Source organism: Abramis brama (assembly GCF_963993115.1).
Source record: "Abramis brama genome assembly, chromosome: 20".
Taxonomy (NCBI): Eukaryota; Metazoa; Chordata; class Actinopteri; order Cypriniformes; family Leuciscidae; genus Abramis; species Abramis brama.
Window position 1 is genome coordinate 1,612,390 of NC_139982.1, and position 22,703 is coordinate 1,635,092.

The 22,703-nt window shown below is 40.2% G+C and overlaps 1 protein-coding gene across 3 annotated transcripts; it reads left to right on the plus strand.

Moving 5' to 3' along the window:
- The first annotated feature begins 439 nt into the window (after nucleotides 1-439).
- cd44b (CD44 molecule (IN blood group) b) lies at nucleotides 440-16,783 on the plus strand. 3 transcript variants are annotated; one of them, XR_014603723.1, is made up of 9 exons: nucleotides 442-727; nucleotides 5,326-5,494; nucleotides 5,578-5,714; nucleotides 5,802-5,885; nucleotides 6,541-6,837; nucleotides 6,974-7,027; nucleotides 9,949-10,027; nucleotides 10,948-11,248; nucleotides 14,752-16,783. XR_014603723.1 is itself a non-coding variant. In XM_084094940.1 (8 exons), the coding sequence occupies exons 1-8, from the start codon at nucleotides 517-519 to the stop codon at nucleotides 11,054-11,056; spliced, it is 1,140 nt and encodes a 379-aa protein (XP_083951066.1). In that variant the 5' UTR covers nucleotides 442-516; the 3' UTR covers nucleotides 11,057-11,280. The 3 variants fall into 3 exon arrangements, 2 of the variants coding, with proteins under 2 accessions (XP_083951067.1, XP_083951066.1); XM_084094940.1 differs by lacking the exon at nucleotides 14,752-16,783 and having other exon boundaries at nucleotides 10,948-11,280; XM_084094941.1 differs by lacking the exons at nucleotides 9,949-10,027; nucleotides 10,948-11,248; nucleotides 14,752-16,783 and adding an exon at nucleotides 7,115-7,243 and having other exon boundaries at nucleotides 440-727.
- The last annotated feature ends 5,920 nt before the right edge of the window (nucleotides 16,784-22,703 follow it).

The following is a 22,703-nucleotide window of genomic DNA, read 5'->3' on the forward strand; positions in this document are numbered from 1 at the left end:
TATATAAATAAAAGAAAATTCACTGTAATACATTGAAGAGTTAATGTGTTACTGCAATAAGAATTTGGGAGCAATGCATTGGATGAAAATAACGTCACAATGCAGCAAATCTTAGTCATCACTACACAGGCGTCATTCTGTAGACTGAACAGACCTGGATATGTTCTTTTTTGTGAGATTAATGGTATCATTTTGTAAGCAGCTGACACATGTAGTTCTCGGAAACTTTGACATTCAGCTTTCCAAAATTAGTTTTTCCAACTCCAGTCTGACTGTTCTTCTCTAGAGTTGGATTTTGGGGCACTGCTTATTTCACGTGACGGTCCACATACAGTACATGTGATCTGTGACGAGAGAGCCGTAGCATATAGTGGATGAAGTAGATGATGAGGGTGATTTAGAGGTGAAGGATGAATCAGGAATCATGATTCATAAACAGGTTCCCTCTTCTTCTAAACACACTGAAAGTGAGAGAGACAGAGAGCGGTTGAGGAAGGCGTAGAAGGGAGTGTTCAAATGTGCACCACCCTTTCCTCTCTCTCTATTAGTTCTGCCACTGAAATCTCACCTCACAATACCCCAAACGTACAGCAAGCTCTATCCCAGCTCTATTATACAGCAACCAGCCTTCCCTTACAGATACCCTCGCCGGCGATCAGGATGTGGATGGTGCTGCTCGGACTCTTGTCAGGATTACTGGCTTCATCCAGATCACAGTCTACCACAGGTGAGAATACTCGTCAGAGCTATCATGTCTCTGTATATTGACTATGAATGGAGCAGTGCTGTCTGAATGCAGATCAACGGCTCCTGAAGAGAACGGGATATGCTGGGAGCTGCAAACTTCAGCATTTCAAGAGCAAACCAGCAGAGAGCCAGAAGAGTTTAGGCTGTTTAAAAATAGAAGTCAAATAGAAAGATAAGATAGGCTAAATAAATGAGAGAGAAATATAATGGTCTAGAATGTGTAATGTTGGTTCCAGAGTATTCCTCACATGAAGCCTTTGAGCATCACTTTTTGTGTTGTACCGCATATGCAGGAAGCGAAACCTCACACCCCTCCTCCCCCCAAAAAACTGTTTTCGCAAGACTCGGCGGTTACTGTGGTAACAGTTTGTTCAAAAGAATGTCACAACTTTGACAGTTGACTTAAGTTGGATGGATAAATCTGTGCTTTGCTGCTGCGCTCTGTTGTTTTATATCATTCATGTCTTTTTCACATCTTAAAGCACCTCTTTTTTGTGGCTGAACTGTTGAAATGCCAATAAATACCTAAATGGAGAACCAAATAAAGCTAGTCAATCCCACACTCACTCCATTTTACTTTGATCTCTCTCACTTTGTGTGGGGTTTTTGAGGTGTTTTTTTGTAAAAGCTCAGCATGATAGATGTCAAAGTAAGACGTGTGTGTGTGTGTGTTTGTGTTGAGGGAAGGCTGAGAAACTCTTTGTTGGTTGGAGAGACATGCTACTGGGCAGCTGTAAATTTCAGCATTTCAAAAGAAAACCAGCGAGAGTCAGAGGAGTTTCAACAGTATCAAAAGTGAATGAAAATGACTGTCCAGATTTTTCCTGATGTAAATATCCTCCTGTTAACACAATGTAGAATCCAGCAGCTGAAAATAATTCTGAATGACTGACCCTTATAAAATTTGGTAAATTTATTACGGGTGTTGACCAAATTTTCTGAGAATCGGCCACAAGGTGACACTTTATCAAGATAATTTATGTTTTTGCTAAATGTCATTCTTGTCATTCTTCCACAATTAACCATATTTTGAATTATGCCTAAAAGGTACTTTCAAAGAATTATATAAAATTAAATTTTTATCCAAAGTGACTTTCAGTGCATTTAAGGTATATATTTAGCATTTTTTGACCATCTCAGCGGCAATTCAGAGTTGTGGGAGGAGAGAACAATGGTTACAATAGTTACCGAGACGTTCCCTTTCTGTTGGTCAGTTTCAACGTTGTGTCGAAAACCACCACTAGGGGTCCCTATACTAAAGCCACAACTACTGAGCTGCATTACGGGCTCTAGTGCTGCGTTCCAGTCCAAAATTGTCATGCCCTTCACTCACTATCTTCCCTCCGTCTTGTTCACTCGGATGTACGTCATTGCTTACGCTGCACGAGTGCCCACTACTGGCGGAAACTGCGGCGGGCTGAATTGGAACGTCCTAAGCCCTTGATCACTTGGAATCAGCTGTGGAGTTGATTTATTTATTTTTCCCTTTAAGAATTTGTTTAATGCAGCATCCAAATGTTTATAGGTGTGTTTGGGTTGTTTAAAAAAAAAAAAAAATTAGAATTAATATATTATAGAGTTGTTTGTTGTGGAGTTGATTAGATGAGATCTGTGGGGACGTCACAATCGTACTGCATTGTGGGACATATAGGTGCCTGAAGTGTACATATGAAGTAGACTCGCTCCCTCGGTCAAATTGAGGGAATGAGGGTCTGTCCATATAAACTTCCCTCGTCCACTTCACGAAGTGGAACGCACTTCAAAATGGCGGCAGGGATTCCCCCGAGGGGAAGTGCTTAGGGAAGTTCGCAAGTGCGTGTCTAAAAGTGGACTGGAACGCAGCCTAAGAGTGCAGCTGCTGGCAAGTACAAGTGCAACCTTCCAACACACAGGAAGCGTAACCTCCAGTCTATTAATTTTAGGAAATTGTTGGCCGTTGTGACAACAAGGGCCTTGAGTACAGTGTGTGTGTGACCCAGGGAAAGAAGAAATTGCTCTTTTTCTGACATTGTGGCAGCCGTCTGCCTGGGGGCGTCTGGCCATAGTAAATAAATGCTCTTTTTCCGTCCCTCCAGCGGGAGAAAGGCTTGTCCCCAATCCTGGCACGATCAGCAGATCAGGTCTTTATACGTATGGGTGCTCCATGTGACATCATAGGACCAGCGTCAGCCAGTGGGATTGGTGTGATTTCACACGTGCTTCAGACACCGGGTTCTCCACAGCGTCAACATCTGACGGGGGAGGAGAGTTGATGTCAGGTTTCTCAACAAGAAATCCTTCCCTCTAGGAAACACCTGTTCATCTTTGCTCATCGCTCCTCTGGAAGCTTCCTCACTCTTCGTTCCTCGCCTCCTCACAGTGCAATTAGAGAATATAGATATAGAATAGAGTCCTTTAAGATGGCTTTGTTTGATTGGTTTCTGGGTCACAGGCTGGAGAACGGAGGACCAAGGAAACAAGGAAGCATCATTTTGAGTTTTGAGAAGCCCCCTACATCTTTGCATTTCGTATGTTTATTTCCTGGTTTGATCTGTTCCCATGGTTATACACTATGGTCAACTCAGTGTCTTGTTTAGTTCCTCATTATTCTGTGCAATTATCACCCTGTGTTTAATGTGTGTCATGTGTTGGTTTTTGTCTTAAAGGTGTCATATAATGGTACATGCACTTTTACAAGTTGATTGTACTGAAATGTGTGTTGGCAGTGCCTGTACACAACCATCATAAAATGATAAAAATCCATCCAGTGTTTTTTTTATCTCCTTATATGTTTCCCCTGTCTCAAATCAAGCCGTCTGACCGTGTGACGTCACACAGTCGGACGCCCCTCCCACGATTGTTAATTGACAGCAGCGTTTCAACACAGACCCGCCCTCGCTCGTGAGCGAGCTGTCAATCATAGTCCGCATTGTTGATACGCTGGAGCAGAATGGTGTCTAAGCGATTGTGGTGTTCTGTTCTTGGGTGTAATAACGAACACAGCATCATTTTGATGTTCCTAAATCCGAGTGGCTGAGTTTTGTTTTGCGCAAATCATTTCTTACCAGATTGCTTTATAAACGAGGGTCAGTATAAAGCTGGTTTTGCTAAGAAGCTGCTCCTGAAAAAGTGCTTCAGCCCTGACAGTTGTACCTAACACTGCATAGTAGGGGTGGCACAGTATATGAAAAAAAACATCTGAACCGTTCTGTTCGCTTGTCTCGGTTCGGAGCGTGTGTGCGTCGCACGGTTCGACGCATGCGCAATGTAGCCTCGTGCCCATGCTAATAAAATGCTAAATCATAAATCAGATGCATGTAGAATAACATTACGATGTCCAGCAATCGATTTAAATAGTACACTGGGTTTACTTAGACATTTAATGAGATCTACTCCACTATATGTTGTTTTTTCACGTGAATAAATACATAGATTGACTGTTCACGTATGTACTTTAATGGTCCAGTGGCAGAACTTTTGCCAAGCGTGTCATAGGTTTTGAGTTCTAATCCGCACTCGTATATATTTTTTTTTCTTTTTCATCAAAACCGATTGTTTTTTTAGTGGTTGTATATCAAGCAGGGACAGATTTGTGTGAATTTTGTTTTGTGATTTCACCGGAAAGAATAGAGAGTCTCCTCAACGGATTGAAGCGCGTGTCCGAGTGAAGACTGTGCGGCGTGTGCGCGAGCCACAAGATAACTATCAGCGCCACTGATCGCAGCGGCAACGAGCACTTTGATCACTTGATTAAAAAAAACACATTTCAGCACTAGATTGCTTCTTATTTAACAAACGAACGAAATGAATACTTTGCTAGTTAACTGGAGATGTTTTATTTGTTTGTATTATTGGTACATCCGTGCCGCGAGATGTTTCATAAGTGGTGGGGACATGTCCCACCCACAAATTACGCCTATGATGACGAGACACAAGGAGAAATTGACAAAGAACTGTCCGACACAGCCCACGTAGCTCTCACTACAGACGGATGGACCTCCAGGGCCACTGAACGCTTCCTCACGGTGACCGCTCATATTACTTCGGAATGGGAAATGAGAAGCTGCGTTTTGCAAACACGCCCCATTTATGAAATAAAGAAATAAAGAATTAGATAATTAAGCTATATATCATATGCTGAAGTAAAGTTTTGGAGTGTTAAAGATTAAAATAAAAAATAAAAACAAGAACCGTACAGAACCTAAAACCGTGACCCTAAAACCGTGATACGAACCGAACCGTGGGTTTTGTGAACCGTGCCACCCCTACTGCACAGATAACGTTACGCATCACTGACAAGCCTACATTTACCGAAAAAATGTTTTTCATGACCATTATCTGTAACATCAATCTGTCAATGAACTAACGTATACATTAGTAAACATAGCGTTCGTATCTCACTACTCTATCCATTCCCTCTTTACATTGATTCAAGCTCAAATCTGCTCTAAACCTCTGGCCTCTCTTAGCGTTTCCTTTCTCTCCCCTTGTCTGTTATTCTTTTCAGAAAGTCTTGTGTTCTAGAATGGCACTATATATATATATATATATATATATATATAATTCGTTTATTTCTATTATTTCCACTCTGTCTTTCAGTGGTGCGTGCACGGAGCTGCAGCTATGTTGGAGTGTTTCACGTAGAGGGGAGAGATCGCTATAGTCTGACGTTTGAGATGGCCAAGAGCTTGTGTGAGGAATTATCGTCTTCATTAGCCAATATGAAGCAGGTGGAGGAAGCCCATAAAGCAGGACTCCAGACATGCAGGTCAGACATCACCTGAGTCCTTCAACTGAACATCACCTAATGACTTCCATCAAACTAAATACAGACATGCATGTTCTCTGCAGGTATGGCTGGGTAAACAGCACAGAGCTGGTGATTCTCCGTCACAAGGCAAAGGATGTCTGCGCTGGCAACCAAACTGGCATCATAAAGATTAATGATGACGGAAAGAAATATGATGCCTTCTGTTACGATGCTAAAGGTTTGTGCAAGGTTGTTCATACATGGTGTATGTTTTGGTCAATGCATGATCAACTATCTTTTTAACAAAACATCATATTTTAAACAGATTTGTCAGTGAAGAACTGTACAGCTGAGATTAACCCTAACAGTTCAAAGACAGCAGATGCCAACCCCGTCACAGCATTTACAGGTATCAGCACATCTTATGAAAGCCTTCACATTTATGCATTTAGAACAAAGACACTTTTATCTGAAAGATCTCACAGTGTAATATCCTGTTAACTGTTTTTATCTTTTCCCCCATCACATGTTTTGTAAATCATCATAAGTTAGGTATTATTAGTAAGCTTTAACACTTAAAATTCATCCTGTGAAAACCATTTTGTTAGTTGACATGTAGTTACAAAGTTACTTATAGTTAGTAGAATCCATTGAAATAAAAGTGTTACTGTTGTTTTGTTCGGCAAGTGATAAGCTGCAGCATATTCAAAAAAATCTTAACATTGATAAAAGCACGAGTAACATTAAATATACATACACAAAATAATATGAAAATAATATCAAAGTAAATGTTTGAACAAGTATATGACATTTGTTTGTGAGGTTGTGTATTGTTTACTGTGCACTGGATGGTGCTGTCCCGCTTCTTAAAATGTGCTGAATGATCAGTCGAGCAACAAGATCACATCTCATATCTCTGCACTTAATTACACTAGTTGTCTTGTTTAATGTTTATAAATATCTGTAAGATTACTTACTGACAGCAGGTTGAAAATTTGTCAAAAAAAGGACCAATCAGTGTTTGGTGTGCTTATACAAAGTTCTGCATTATCGTCATTTCACAGAAGCCACAACACGCCAACACAATACTGGAGCGGAAGAGAATGAAACTTCAACATCCGAGAATGAAACTTCAACATCCGAGGCTTTGGAAGATACATCAGTGTCTACTGCAGTTCACTGGACACAGACCAGTGCCACGCCGAGCCCAGAGGAACATGACGAGACCGACCAGACTCATGATACAGACGATACAGAGAACACAGAGGAGTCCACAACATTACAACCTAATGCAGACGCCACAGGGACGGCAATGGCTGAGAGAACGTCCACTCGTGAAACAACAACAGCTCATAAAACAGGTGATATTTCATTATTAAAATGGTTCTTCACTGTGAAACCTCTCTTTTTGAACCTCTTTATAAGGATAGTTACAGTATATGATTTCTGACTGATCTCATTTGAACTGTATGTGTGCTTCTGTCTTCGTTACTCCAGGAGACGACAGCTCTAACGACAGTTCCTCAGGATCAGATGAGACCAGATCATCAGGTTAGAAAGCCTCTTCATAATATTAATCATGCCCAAGTCATTTGTATTTGTTTTGAGACTGCTATTTCCATTTCCATTGTCCGGCAGAATTTAGTACCAATCCCAATTTGCAAGCAGTTCTGAAGGCCCGGGTCAGCGTGTCTCAGTGTGTTCAGTTAGAGAGTTAGAGCTGGGCTCAGCAGGACTGGAGCTGAAGCTGATCTACGGTTGCTGAGAGAGCTCAACACGCTACAACTGAGGAAAACACGCAAATACAAAAACACCCGCAAATTAAGAAAACATCTTCATCAGATTCACAGCAACATGTGCTCCAAATACTCACAACACAACCAAATACAGAAATGCACTGCAAATAACACTGACCACAACGGAAATGTTTCCAGGCGACCCAATAAGTGACGAACCCGGCTGGGACGCACTAATAGCTCTACTTTTTTTTTTTTTACTTTTTTTTTTTTTTTACTTTTAACAAACAAACAGAGATGACATGTTTATGACACATAACTTTGTATACAATATACAAAATGTATTAATAATATGTTCAATATCATCAGAAGAAAACAAATGAGAAAATAAGTTAACAATGAACTGAAAAAAAAAAATAGAGGAAAAGAACATGAGGGTGAGATATTAATCTGTACATCAGTTACATTGTACACATTATGTCATGTCATGTTTAAATAAGTTTCATAAGAAATGTTAGGTAATGCAGGGTCCAAAGATGAGACGGCAAGTTTCAAAGTTGAGATATATAACGCATATTCGAAAAACTTTTTTGTATAAAATGTATATTTAATTGCAACAGTTATGTTTATAGTAATAATAAGATATTTCTGTCGTAAGAACAGCGATTCGGCTGATGGACGCCGTGATGCGTTGTCATGGGAACATCCCAGGTGAAAATAATGAGGAAATTACATTGTGTTTCATTGCTCCCTTCATCAAGTGCGTTCCAAATGGCCCACTAGTGCCCTGCTCACTCCACAGTGCCCCCTACAGGGCTCAGCTCACTCCACAGTGCCCCCTACAGGGCTCAGCTCACTCCACAGTGCCCCCTACAGGGCTCAGCTCACTCCACAGTGCCCCCTACAGGGCTCAGCTCACTCCACAGTGCCCCCTACAGGGCTCAGCCGTCTGCCCTGCGAAGGTAGTAGGGCATAGGGATGCTCACGAGCAATAAACACGTCCCAGCCGGGTTCGTCACTTATTGGGTCGCCTGGAAACATTTCCGTTGTGGTCAGTGCTATTTGAAGCACGTTTCTGTATTTGGTTGTGTTGTGAACTTCTGAATCGAGTGTCTGTATTAGGTGTTGTGAGTATTTGGAGCACACGTGTTGTGAATCTGATGAAGATGTTTTCTTAATTTGCGGATGTTTTTCTATTTGCATGTGTTTTCTTCAGTTGCAGCGCGTTGAGCTCTCTCGGCCACCGTAGATCTCCATCCCTAAAGGATGGGGAAAGTGAATGGTTGTGGTATTTTCTTTTCTTTTGTCTTAATACTACATATTTTTAACAGTTTTGTCTGAATGAACATAAAATATAATTTCAACCACCAATGAAACACTCTGGGCCCTATTTTAACGATCTGAAACGCAAGTGTCAAAGCGCAAAGCGCAAGTAACTTTGTGGGCGGGTCTTGGCGCTGTTGCTATTTTCCCAGCGGGATAAATGACTCTTGCCAGGCGCAAATCTAAAATGGGTTGGTCTGAAGTAGCTTCATTATTCATAGGTGTGGTTTGGGCGTATCGTGAAATAAACCAATCAGAGCGACATCTCACATTCCCTTTAAGAGCAGGCGCGCTTTGTTCTAAAGCGGATTCCTATTATAACGGCGGATTTGCCAGGCGTGCGCCAGGAGCGGTTCACAGCCAAGGAGAGCAACGCTCTCGTCAGGGGCGTTGGGGATGGAGAAACCCACCCAAATTAACTTCGGTTAAAAAGGCGTATGATAATTTGGGTAAATGTGTAAGCTAGATGTATGCTTTTATAACAAATTGTCTATCTATATTTCTATCTATCTATCTATCTATCTATCTATCTATCTATCTATCTATCTATCGTAATAATATATGATTTGCAAAAATGAAAACTGCTGCTTCTGTGTAGATGAGAGAATCAAAGTGTATGCGCGTTGTGCACACGCTACATTGATTATGGCCAAGCATGCGCCCTTAAAATAGCTTATGAATAACATGCGCAACACGCCACTGACTTTAAACTATTTTTTCCTGGTTAGTGGCGCAATTGTTTTCTAAACCTGCAAAATAGCATGAAGGAACGTTTGCGCCGGAACACGCCTACTTTTTTGCGCTGAACCGCCCAGGGAGCGCAAGTTCATTCCCTAGTTTAGCGACGTGCTTCTGTGGAGGGAAAAGCGCGCTTTGCACGGTTGCAAAATAGGAATGATACATTCGTCGGTGTACAAAGTCAATTGCGCTGGTTGCAAGATAGGGCCCTCTATATTATTGTCATGAGCATGTTTAGTAATGCATGCAAAACCAAAGGCCTTGACAGAAATCAGAACACATTCCTAGTCAAGGAGAGTCTCATAACTGTGGAAGTAGGATTTTATCCCTATGAATACATTTGCAATACAGTGCCTTGGATTTCCCCACCATTTTTATGACTGAAAACCAACCAAAGAGAACCTTCTGGAATATCTGATTTCCTTCCAGTAAACAATGTTCCAAGACATCTCACTCTGAATTTGATTCATTGCTGCCAGCAAACAAACAAGTTATTTCCAAGTTGTTTTCCTCACATATTTGAGGAGCCTCAAAAGCGAAAAGCATAAATATATATATATATTGTCATGTGAGGTCTCATCGCTCAAAGCTCCTGCCAAAGTCATTATGTCATGACCGAAATGATTTAAACAGTTTGTTTGAAATAACATGTAATGTGTTATAATCCTTTTACAGACTTGCTGATCATTTTACTTACGATTTTGGCAGTTCTCCTCATCCTGCTTGTCTGTATCATTGTAGCAACCAGAAAAAGGTATGTCTTTTTTAATGGAGATATTACAAATACATATATATTAAAATACATATCTGTCACAACACCCACACCTGTGGTTTTTGAACTATTTGTGTTACGTGTTTCTGGGAGTTTTGCCCACCGTGTGCAAGTGTGTACTTTGAGTGTGTGTAGAACATTTGAGCGCTCATAAAACCTTAATATCAACTGGTTTGGCAACTTTGTCTTTAAGTCATACCAACTGGTTAAGAAACCATACTCGTATACAGTGTGCACATTCATGGTCATCAGTTTGGTTTGAAATGTGCTGGGTACAATGATGACGCATTCATTTTTTTTTAATCTTTCGCAAAAACACCACATTTCAGCGCTAGATCGCCTCTTATTTAACAAACGAACTAAATGAATGCTCTGCTAGTTAACTGAAGATGTTTTATTTATTTGTATTGATATATTAGTGCCGCGAGATGTTTCAAAAGTGGTGGGGACAATATCGACCTTAGCAAAAAGTGGTGGGGACATATCCCACCCGCAAATTACGCCTATGTGCACATTAACACTGAAATAATATCATTGCTGTCATCTTGGTGAAAATACGTTTTTCCCTCTGGAACGTCATGAACTGTGGAATACACTAAACCGCACTCTGATGTTGTATTAGGGTTAGTGTGGATATTTTCAGTCCTGGGACGCGTGCTCTCTAGTGGGGGCAGGTGTGGGTATTCAAGTGCACTTAAAGATCTGTGCTCCAAAAGATTAAATGGACAGTAGTGTCAAGAGCTTGATTTGAAAGAAAGAAACAGAAAAATAAACCAGAAAATGTTTGGCTTTATAACTTTCAAAATATTGTATTTCTTAAAAAATAAAAGACTGGCAGCTATTTTCATAAGTTAGCAGTGTTATTGTGTTTAACTGAATGTGCATATTGTGTTTACCCACAGATGTTGTGGCAAGAAAAAGACTCTGATTATCACAAAGAGCAGCAGTAAAGACAACGGAGCATCAGCGGCATTCACTCAGGAGCCGGAGATGGTCACGCTCGTCAACTGAGGAACAGAGAAAACCCAGAAAACATTAGAAACATTCGTGACCAGAGAAAGCCTTCTGGGAATGAGAACGAAAATAAGAGGCCTTGAGACTGAGATCTGAAATAAATCAAGAGGATTTAAGGATCAAATCTGAGTGCTCAAGAACACCTGCTGAATGTGTGTGTGCGCGCGTGTGTATTCAGTTTATATTTCAGTACACTGGAAAAAAGGCCACTCCAAAAATAAGCAAAAAAAAATTAATACAAGATATTTTTGCTTGTAATAAGCAAAAAAATCTGCCAATGGAACAAGTGAAAATTCTCTTGGTAAGATTTCTTGAAATAAGACATTATATTTAAGCCTTACAAGATATGAGTGATCTTGAAATTAGCTGGGACAACTCATTTTTAGCTATATTTTACTAGTATTGTGATGTTTTGTGTCTCATAATAAGCTTGTCATGCTCAAAAATAGTATTTTCCCCTCAAAAGTAGCATTTTTTTTTTTTGGTCATCCTGTTTGTTTCAAGTGTATTTAACTAATTTTTAGTTCTATAATTGTTACGCTGTTCTAGATTTAAGTCACCACCAACTTGAAATAAGATTGGAAACTGGCATTTTTGAGACAAAATGTCTTGAAGTTAGCATTATTGACTCATATTAGGCAGTCCTCTTTTACCATAATAAGCCATAATTTACCAACCTGACATCATCTTAAGTGTATTTAACTTATTGTAAGCTCAACAAAAGTAATGCTGTTCTAGATTCAAGACATTTTACCTACTAGATTCAAGACATTAACTACTGTTTACTAGACAGAAAAAGTGAAAAATAGACTTGCATTTAACCTTTTTATTATTATTTAAACAGCAAAAAGTCCCAGAGGACTGCATAAAAGGTTAACAGCTTCATTTTCTCACTAAATCTCAACATTTTGGCTCACAGTATTTATGGAACTGCAATATGAAAACATAGTAGAACATTTTATAGAGTATAAATGTAAGATCCCTTAAAGGAGAAGTTCACTTTTAAAATGAAAATTCTGTCATCATATACTCACCCTCATGTTGTTTCAAACCTGTATGAATTTCTTTCTTCTGCTGAACAGAAAAGAAGATATTTAGAAGATTATCAGTAACCAGACAGTTTTTGGGTCCCATTGACTTCCATAGTATATTTTTTTCCTACTATGGAAGTCAATGGGACCCAAAAACTGTCTGGTTACTGATATTCTTCTAAATATCTTCTTTTCTGTTCAGCAGAAGAAAGAAATTCATACAGGTTTGAAACAACATGAGGGTGAGTATATGATGACAGAATTTTCATTTTAAAAGTGAACTTCTCCTTTAACCCTACTCCCACACCTAAACATAGCCATTTTATAGACAATATTAAAAGGATAAAACGTAATGGACATATGTGTAGGGAAATGGCAGTTTTATTAACAATATAGCATTAAATAGTAGTTTGAGCCACTAATCCTACCCCTAAACCTAACCATTTCTTATAACTACGTAAGGTTAGGCTACAATTATAAAGAAAGAAAACAGACATAACGTTACACGTTTAACGTTAATCACAATAATTTATTTAGTGAGAAAATTTCAAAACCGGTACCAAAAGTCGTTCACATGACGATGTGTCGCAGTCCTCTCTGGCAGTATGTAATAGTTGTGTATGAGGTAACGTTACAGAGCAGAATTTAAATTCTTAATCAATGAAAATGTTAATCCGGTCTCGGTTCACTGTTCGCTCTGTGAAGGCGCGCGCGCTTCTCCGTTTCAAATGTACACAAACTTAAACACGGCATGTCGCAATCTGTGACGAAGCATGCGAGAGCCAATGAGCGTTTGATATCGCTGCCGTAAAACATGTCGTAACGCTTCGGGCGCAATTTTTGAATTTGAATTCAATCGAGCGCGGGATGCCGGGATTGGACTTTTTTTTTTTTTTTTTTTAACGAACTTTATTATGAGCAATACACAGGACAATAGGTACAGAGAACACTAAATACTGTGCAACCTGCTCAACAAAATGAAATGTACAGTATGTACCGACCAGAGGATAATAACATATTAATTAATATATAGAAGGGGAAAATAAAAAATTATGCAGATCCTTCAGGAGATGAAATGTTTTTGTAGTCTTCATATTTTGCATGTTTTCTATTGTTTTGTAATATGATTTAAAGTCCAGATGAAATACCTTAAAACAAGGTTGTGAATTAGACAATTTACATCTGTGAATAAGGTATTTTCCAAGGATAATAAACAGTTGAATAACAAAAATTAATTTTTTGGACAAACCACATAAATCAAAATATAACATGACATCAAAAATATTGATTCTGATGTTTACATTCAATTTTGTGATTATATATTCTTCCAAATCAGACCAATTTTTTTTTGGTGTACATACAGTGATAAAATAAATGAAAAATAGTCTCCAAAAAACACAAGACTCTTCTATGTTTATTTTAAATCTTCTTAACGGGATAATTTTTTACAGGATAAATTTGATGTAAAATTTTAAATGAAACTTCTTTTATTTTATTATTAATACAGTATTTATAAATAGTAGTATTTGCCTTTTCCCAATTTAAATCACCCATGGTTGAATACCAAAAAAACTTTGCAGCAGGTGGAACCGAGCACGAAATTTGATTTCTAATATATTTATTGGTGTATTCTTTTTTTGTAATGTATCTCCGGGATTTGACGTTTACTGTCTCTGCTGAGAGAAATGATGAAGATCGCTGGATAAAGGGCTGAATTTGGATCTGTTTCTTGCAAACAATTGGATTCTAAAGATTTGGATTACACCAATCAAATAAAATTGATGTCTTTTGTGAATTTATGTTGTGTTTTCTTGTGTCTCACGGTAAATAAACCAAATATTACAAAATGGTTAAACGATTAAAGAAGGTATTTTTAAGGTTTTAGAGTGTATTCTTGTTTAACACGTACCCAGACAGCACGCTCAGTCTTACCAACGTTGGCAATTGGTGGGCACCAGCGGGCGGCAAAGTATCGTAAGGGGGTTTTCCCCTGCACACCAAACAACTTAGGTGGGTAAACCATCGGCGGGATGAGTCTACTAATCCTCCAAAACGAGTTTGCAGCAGAAGCACGAACAGAGCGAAATGTTATTATTTATGAGTAACGTTAAACTGTATTAATAAATGTGACTGAAAATTAAATTAATAAGACAATTGAATGCAATAGAGTAAAAACATTAATGCCACGATTTTAAGTTAAATAGGAATATGTACATATTTGTACGTCGGTAAAGTTTATACGTAAATAAATTGTTTTTTTGCTGTCTATATGTAAATATTATACGTACTCACTGTACTCTGCATTGTGAGTTGTGAGTTTGGCATGTTGACCTACAGTTTTCAATAAAGCAGATTTGTTGTCTCAATTCAAGTCAAGTCTATTTCTTGAAATAAGACGATTCATCTTTTACAAATAACACAGCAGCTTAAAAACCTTATGACATGTCAAAAAAGCTTGTTTCATCTGAGATATGACTCAAAACAAGATATTTTCAAGACAGATTCACTTAACAAGATATTTAAGATGCACTGTCTAAAAACAAGCTCCTTTATCTCACTTAAATCTTGGTCTTTAGGTGATTTTGTCTTATATTAAGTGTGATGAGATATTTTGACTAGTAATTAGAAAAATATACTTGGCAAGATTTTGAGTTTTTGCAGTGTATTAATCGATTTTTAATTTTACACTAGTATATTTGTGATGAAATCATTTTCTTCAGTGGCTTTGCTTGGTATAATTACACTGGTGAAATCAGCGCTGGTCCGATGAAAGACATTTCAGACATTTCAGTTTACGTTCAGCACTTGTTCTCCTGCTTTCTGCTCTCCCCTTCTGCAAACCCAAGATCAGCCAGAGGTAACATGACAATGAGTGGACTCTGAACAACAGATATTGGCAAAATCTGATTTTTTTTCTGACAGAGAGAGAGAGTGTGTGAGAGAGAGAGAGAGAGAGAGAGAGAGACAGAGAGAGAGAGAGAGAGAGAGAGACAAAGAGAGAGAGAGACAAAAACAGAGAGAGAGAGAGACAGAGAGAGACAGAGAGAGGGAGAGAGACAGAGACAGAGAGAGAGAGAGTGAGAGACAGAGAGACAAAGTCAGAGAGAGAGAGAGAGAGAGAGAGACAGAGAGAGAGAGACACATACACACACACACACACACAGAGACAGAGAGAGAGAGAAGTCTTGTAGACCTCCTCCAGGTGTGACGATCGTCTGAAGCCTGTAGAGCAGAGCTGGTCTCTCTGGCCCTCGAGGGCCGCTGTCCTGCAGAGTTCAGATCCAGCCCTGATCACACACTCCTGAACACACACCTGATCACACACTCCTGAACAAGCTGATCGAGCTCTTCAGGGGAGTGTGTTCAGGGTAGGAGCTAAACTCTCCAGAGTCGCCCAGACCTCCGTATAAAATCACAGCAATGAATCGTCTGATTCACGTCACTGGAGCCTCTTCTTCAGGAAGACTGTATCCGCACGTCATTTCTTTGGAGTTTTATTTCTTGCACACAGCACTTGTCCTACAGACGGTGAAATATCTGGAGCACAGACCACACAAAATACAATTTCTGTTACCATCTCTGAAAACAACCAAAAGTACTGCAGGTCATCTGCTGAAAACTCCAGCAATGGTGTGAAGAAATAGATCCTAGCATGAGATTTTGACACATATGACTTTCCAAATGAGCCTGAAGGTCTTTAAAAACAGCAACTTTAGATTGTGGACATTCATTTTCAAGTTGTGATGAACTGAAAGAGCTCTTCTCTGAACCTCTGTAATTGAACAAACTGTCTGCCCTAGTGAAAAATAAATATACTAAAATGCATTTTAATTACATTTATTTTATGCTAAGTATTCTACAAATACATTTACATATTCATGTACTTAATATAAATACCCTGCAATTGTGCTGTTGGTATACTAAACTGCTATACTTAAAGTCTGCTAAATTGGAAGAACTGATTTTGTACTAAATGCACTTTATCCAGAAATAGTGCTGAGGTCCAACTAAAGATATACACTTTAAATATCTTTCATTTAAAGACTGATATTATACAGAGATTATACTACACACATGCTAACAGATTTTAGCTGTATGGGTATGTGTGGGTAGTTTTTTGTTGTGTGTGTGTGTTGTGTGTGTGTGTGTGTTTCAGATTTTCATTGGATCCACAGCCTGTCAGTCTTCATTAAGGAAGATGGCGTACCGGTTCACACTGTCGATCACATTAGACACCCGTATCTCCTCCACGTCCTCAGCTTCTCGCTCACTTTGCTTGCTGTTGCTGTTGTACATGGCTGTTGCTAGAGACTGTGTTTATTCTTTGATTGAAATGTTTGTCACATTGTGGTTGTAAAGTGTATTGTTTCCATCCTGTGCTATCTTCTTCAGTCATGGCGTAGTGTGTGAGGTGTGAAAGTGCCACACCCTGTAGTTCTGTTCTCTGGTTAGCGTAGTTTAGTTTAGGCGTCTTGACACTGAAGACTTTTCTTTTCTACATTTTTCTTTTGGTAGTTAGATTAAACCTAGTTAGCTTTGTTTTGTTTTATTTATTTATTTGATTTGGCATCTCTCGAGCTCGCCTTCCTACCTTGTTGTTGTATTGTTATTTGTGTTATGTGTTCCTGCGTAAATATTATTTTCTTTTCACCTTTTCAATTTTGTCACTGTAGAATAAACAGTTTTGAGTGGAGTTTTGATTTGATCCTATTCTTGTATCGCCCTGACCTTGATATTGATTTAATTACACATCTTTATTTAATGTTATACTCCCTTTTTCTAGAAATCTAAGGGTCCGGTAACACTATAATAATGTTCAGTTGTAAGTCATTTATAAGTGGTTAGTTAATGATGAACTAATCATTTACAAAACCTTCATAAATGATTAGCAAGTGATATACTAACATTTTATGTATGTTTTGTAAATTCCGTTACAAGTCATTTACAAGTGATTAGTAAATGATTAACTAATTATTTATGAAACATGACTGTGCGTTCATAAATGATTAATAAGTGCTATGTTAATTATTGTATGTATGTTTTGTAGATTCAGTTATAAGTCATTTACAGTTGAATAGGTAATGATTAACTAATGCGTTTCATAAATGTTTAATAAATTATATATATATTTTTGTATGTATGCAGCAAGTAGAGTGTGCAGAAAGTGTTGTAAATGCCTTGAATACACGTACAGGTCATTTGTAACAGGTCAGTAACAGTGTTCAACACAAATTATGTGTAAAATCATGAACAAATCATTTACAACACTTTCTGCATCCCCTAATCTAAAGTGTAAACTATTCATCACTTGTAAATGTGTTACACATCATTCGTAGATTACCACTTCAAGAATCAATAAGGCATAAGATCAACGAATGATGTGTAACACATTTACAAGTGATGAATAGTTTACACTTTAGATTAGGGGATGCAGAAAGTGTTGTAAATGATTTATTCATGCTTTTACACATAATATATAACAGGCATTGAACACTGTAGTGTAGTGTAGTGTGTAGTGTAGTGTGTAGTGTAGTGTGTAGTGTGTAGTGTAGTGTAGTTTGTAGTGTAGTGTGAAGTGTAGTGTAGTGTAGTGTGTAGTGTAGTGTAGTGTGTAGTGTGTAGTGTAGTGTAGTGTAGTGTAGTGTAGTGTAGTGTAGTGTGTAGTGTAGTGTAGTGTAGTGTGTACTGCAGTGTAAGTGCTGACTGGTGAGAGTATAGACAGCTATCTTGTGTAGTGTAGTGTAGTGTAGTGTAGTGTAGTGTGTAGTGTAGTGTGTAGTGTAGTGTAGTGTGTAGTGTAGTGTAGTGTAGTGTAGTGTGTAGTGTGTAGTGTATTGTGTAGTGTAGTGTAGTGTAGTGTGTAGTGTGTACTGCAGTGTAAGTGCTGACTGGTGAGAGTATAGACAGCTATCTTCTGTAGTGTGTAGTGTAGTGTAGTGTGTAGTGTAGTGTAGTGTGTAGTGCAGTGTAGTGTAGTGTGTAGTGTAGTGTGTACTGCAGTGTAAGTGCTGACTGGTGAGGGTATAGACAGCTGTCTTCTGTAGTGTGTAGTGTAGTGTGTAGTGTAGTGTAGTGTGTAGTGTAGTGTAGTGTAGTGTATTGTAGTGTGTAGTGTAGTGTAGTGTGTAGTGTAGTGTGTAGTGTGTAGTGTAGTGTGCACTGCAGTGTAAGTGCTGACTGGTGAGGGTATAGACAGCTGTCTTCTGTAGTGTAGTGTAGTGTGTAGTGTAGTGTAGTGTAGTGTGTAGTGTAGTGTAGTGTGGTGTGTAGTGTGCACTGCAGTGTAAGTGCTGACTGGTGAGGGTATAGACAGCTGTCTTCTGTAGTGTAGTGTAGTGTAGTGTGTAGTGTAGTGTGTACTGCAGTGTAAGTGCTGACTGGTGAGGGTATAGACAACTGTCTTCTGTAGTTTAATGTAGTGTGTAGTGTAGTGCAGTGTGTAGTGTAGTGTGTAGTGTAGTGTAGTGTGGTGTGTAGTGTAGTGTGTAGTGTAGTGTAGTGTGGTGTGTAGTGTAGTGTAGTGTAGTGTAGTGTAGTGTAGTGTGTAGTGTAGTGTGTACTGCAGTGTAAGTGCTGACTGGTGAGGGTATAGACAGCTGTCTTCTGTAGTTTAGTGTAGTGTGTAGTGTAGTGCAGTGTGTAGTGTAGTGTAGTGTGTAGTGTAGTGTAGTGTGGTGTGTAGTGTAGTGTGTAGTGTAGTGTAGTGTGGTGTGTAGTGTGTAGTGTAGTGTAGTGTAGTGTGTAGTGTAGTGTGTACTGCAGTGTAAGTGCTGACTGGTGAGGGTATAGACAGCTGTCTTCTGTAGTTTAGTGTAGTGTGTAGTGCAGTGTGTAGTGTAGTGTAGTGTGTAGTGTAGTGTAGTGTAGTGTGGTGTGTAGTGTAGTGTAGTGTAGTGTGCACTGCAGTGTAAGTGCTGACTGGTGAGGGTATAGACAGCTGTCTTCTCTGACACACATGGAGTCTTTAACCACTGTGCACCTGATGTGAGCAAAACATACAAAAAAAATGAACAATTTATTTAACATTTATGAAACGCACAGTCATGTTTCATTAATAATTAGTTAATCATTTACTAATCACTTGTAAATGACTTGTAACAGAATTTACAAAACATAAATGTTAGTATATCACTTGCTAATCATTTATGAATGTTTTGTAAATGATTAGTTCATCATTAACTAACCACTTATAAATGACTTACAACTGAACGTCTTTATAAAGTGTTAACGTTACGTATAGAAATTTCCCCCAAAACACTGCTTGCATACAGACAGCTGGCCTGTACTCACACTCAACACTGCAAGACCAGCTTCAACGGCTCCGGTTTGCTTGAGAACAGCATGACTGAGCTGGTTCTCCAACTACATCAGCACTAGATCAGCACTAACCAGCATAAACCAGCCTGGACCAGCAGGGAATTCATGCTGCACATTTCAGTAGGAATGTGACTGACAAGGACATTAATGTTCCACACAGGGCCCACAAAATCCAAAACCTAACTAGAAATATCTTCAAACAAACATTTCTTTATTTGCCAACAATGGCAGACTGCAGGAATATAAAACGTCTTGCTTAAAGGTAGGGTAGCAATTTCGAAGCGGCTTGCAATTGCAAGCTTCTCAATATCCTCAATGGTGGGTCAAGGGGTAAGCGGAGAATCCTCAGGTGGAGTGTGCAATTGCGGTGCAGTTATTTATGGCTGAGATGAAGGATGCTGACAAAGTTCGGCTTCCCTGCGGCCCCATCTCCCAGGTCGGCCTCTTCGGCGACACTGTCGAAGACTTTGCCCAGCAGTTCTCGGCAGAACAGAAGCAGACAGAGGCGACCCAGAGATGGAGGGAAGCACTCTTACCCAGAAGGCGGTGAACGCACTGCTCCTTCCCCCGGAGAAGGGCCGGGAGGAGAATCTTTTGTTTCTGAAAGAGTTTGGACCAGCGGTACCCATTCTCAATAAAAGAGCAGCTTCCTCAATCTCTGGGTCACACGAAGCATGGAAGCAGAGGACGTGACGAATTCTCACACATCTCCAGCCGAACCTGCGACGGTTCCATGGAGCCCGAGTCACACCACACTCACTGCCTGTATTTCAGGGCGCTACGCCTCCTGGGTTGGGCCTTGTTGCCCCTCCATGGGTACATCTGTAGATCTGCTACTTTCACAGAGTTTGGGGGCCTGGCTAGTGCTTCCAAACCCGTCTCGTTGACTCATTCGGACAATCAGAGGCATCCTATTTACCTCGGTGGCAAGCAAGACACCCCTGTCCTGCATGCAAAGATTGCGGTCTTGCTGGCGAAGATGAAATCAGGGTTTTACAGCCTGTACTTCATCGTGCCCAAGAAAGGCGGTGGGTTACGACCAATTTTGGATCTGTGAGTCCTGACCTGGGTCCTTCATAAGCTTCCGTTCAAGATGTTGATGCAGAAACGCATCCTCACGTGTGTTCGCCCCTAGGATTGGTATGCAGCAATAGACCTGAAGCGATACTTTCATGTTTAGATTTTGCCTCAACACAGACTGTTTCTACAGTTTCCTCCCCTTCGGGCTGTCCATGTCTCCCCACGTCTTTATATAGGTTCGCAGATGGTGCCCTTGCCATGTGTAAGGAAGTGATCATTTGTATTCTCAACTATCTCGACTACTGGATCATTCTGACTCACTCTTGAGATCTGTTGTGCAAGCACAGGGATCTGGTGCTCAAGCACCTCAGCTGTTTGGAGCTTTGGGTCAACTGGGAAAAGAGCAAGCTCTGTGACTGAGTATCTCTTTTCTCAGCATAGAGTTGGATTCGGTCAACATGACGGCGCGTCTCACAAATGAGCGTGCCCAGTCGGTGCTGAACTGCAACGGGCATGTAGCTTCGGGCTCCTGGACAGGACCTCAACTGCAGTGGCATATCGATTGCCTTGAGTTGCTAGCAGTACTGCTGGGCATGCGCCGGTTTCGACCGTTGCTGCAGGACAAGCATGTATTGGTCCGGACGGACAACACTGCGACAGTGGTGTACATCATCCACCAGTGCAGTTTATGCTCACATCGCATGTCGCAACTCACCCGCCATCTACTCCTCTGGAGTCAGCAGCAGCAGAATCAGCGGAGAATCGTGTGGCAGTGGGACGTTTCTACATCAATGAAAAGTGGTGTTCAGATGAAACAGCATTTAAAAAGATGTGTTATCCTGATCTAGAAGCATTCTTCATTAACTGTAAACCCTTCTACTCACCGCAGGAGTTTTCCTCGTTCATTCTCGTAAATGTTTACATGTTGCAGCTCTGCAACAGCCGGCTGCTTAGATCACAGACACAGAGCAGCAACACCGGCCTTTCTTATTATTATTCTTGGTGACTTTATTCAAGCAAACCTCACCCTCGAACTGCCAAAATACAGACAACACATTACATGCCCGACCAGAGACAAAAATATTTTGGACCACTTCTACACCACAAAAAAGGATGCATATCACTCTACCCCTAGAGCAGCTTTAGGACTCTCTGACCACTGTCTGGTGCATCTTATACCGACCTACAGGCAGAAACTGAAATCAGGACTGTTAAAAGATGGACTAATGAAGCCAAGTGGGATTTAAAAGCTTGCTACAAGTTTTTGAAGCTGCTGCCACTGATTTGGTTGAGCTTACAGATTCTGTCACATCTCACATCAGTTTCTGTGTGCATTCTTACCACGCCTACATACAGCAACAACAAACCATGGTTCTTAGTGAAACTCAGACAGCTTCGCCAGAAGATGCCTATAGGAATGGGAACAAAATCTTGTACAATCAGGCCAAAAACGCACTGACAAAAGAGATAAGAGTGTCTTAGAGGAGCTACTCTAAAAAGCTGGAAAATGACCCTGCATCAGTGTGGAATGGCCTGAAAGACATGACAAACTACAAGACACCAACAACAACAACTGTCTGACGACCTGAATGATTTCTACTGCAGATCTGAAGATCCCAGTCTCACATCCTACACCCACTCTGACAGTCTCTCTCTGCACAGCAAACTACACCTCAAGTAACCTTCCTCTTCTGCACTTCAGATCAGTTCAGAGGATGTGCGTCAGGTCCTCAGGAAACCACCAGGCCCAGATGGTGCAGGAGAAAACCTGTGCAGTCCAGCTGATCTTCTCGCAAATCTTCAACAGATCACTGGAGCTGTGCGAAGTCCTTTCCGGCTTCAAACGCTCCACCAGCTTTCTGACAGATTTCACATCCAGCACCTGCACAGTCAGCACTGTCACCCCCAGGGGTGTTCTCTCCCGCTGCTCTTCTCCCCGCTCACGAACGACTGCACTGCCACAGTCCCTTCTGTAAAACTCTTGAAGTTTGCAGACGGCACTCCCATCATCGGCCTCGTACACAGTAGTGACGAGTCTGCATATAGGCAGGAGGTTGAACAGATGGCTGCCTGGTGCAGTTATAACAACCTCGAGCTTGGCTACATAAGGGGAAGGTTTTAAATAATATTGACTTCTGAGACATATCTGAGTCATTTGTTTTAATTGCTTTCTCCTGTGTGCTGTATTTCACCCTTATGTGTGTGTCCTTGACCTCTGTATCCATCCTCGCAAGATCTCTCTCGTGACCACGTCACCCTAACAGGAACTACACAGT

Bases quoted from the DNA above. Each gene is read 5' to 3' on its own strand.
- cd44b (XM_084094940.1), top strand. From the start codon at position 517: ATGTGCACCACCCTTTCCTCTCTCTCTATTAGTTCTGCCACTGAAATC. The intron at 5,715-5,801 runs GTTTGTGCAAGG...TATTTTAAACAG, and splicing joins CTTCTGTTACGATGCTAAAG to ATTTGTCAGTGAAGAACTGT. The intron at 7,028-9,948 runs GTTAGAAAGCCT...ATCCTTTTACAG, and splicing joins AGATGAGACCAGATCATCAG to ACTTGCTGATCATTTTACTT.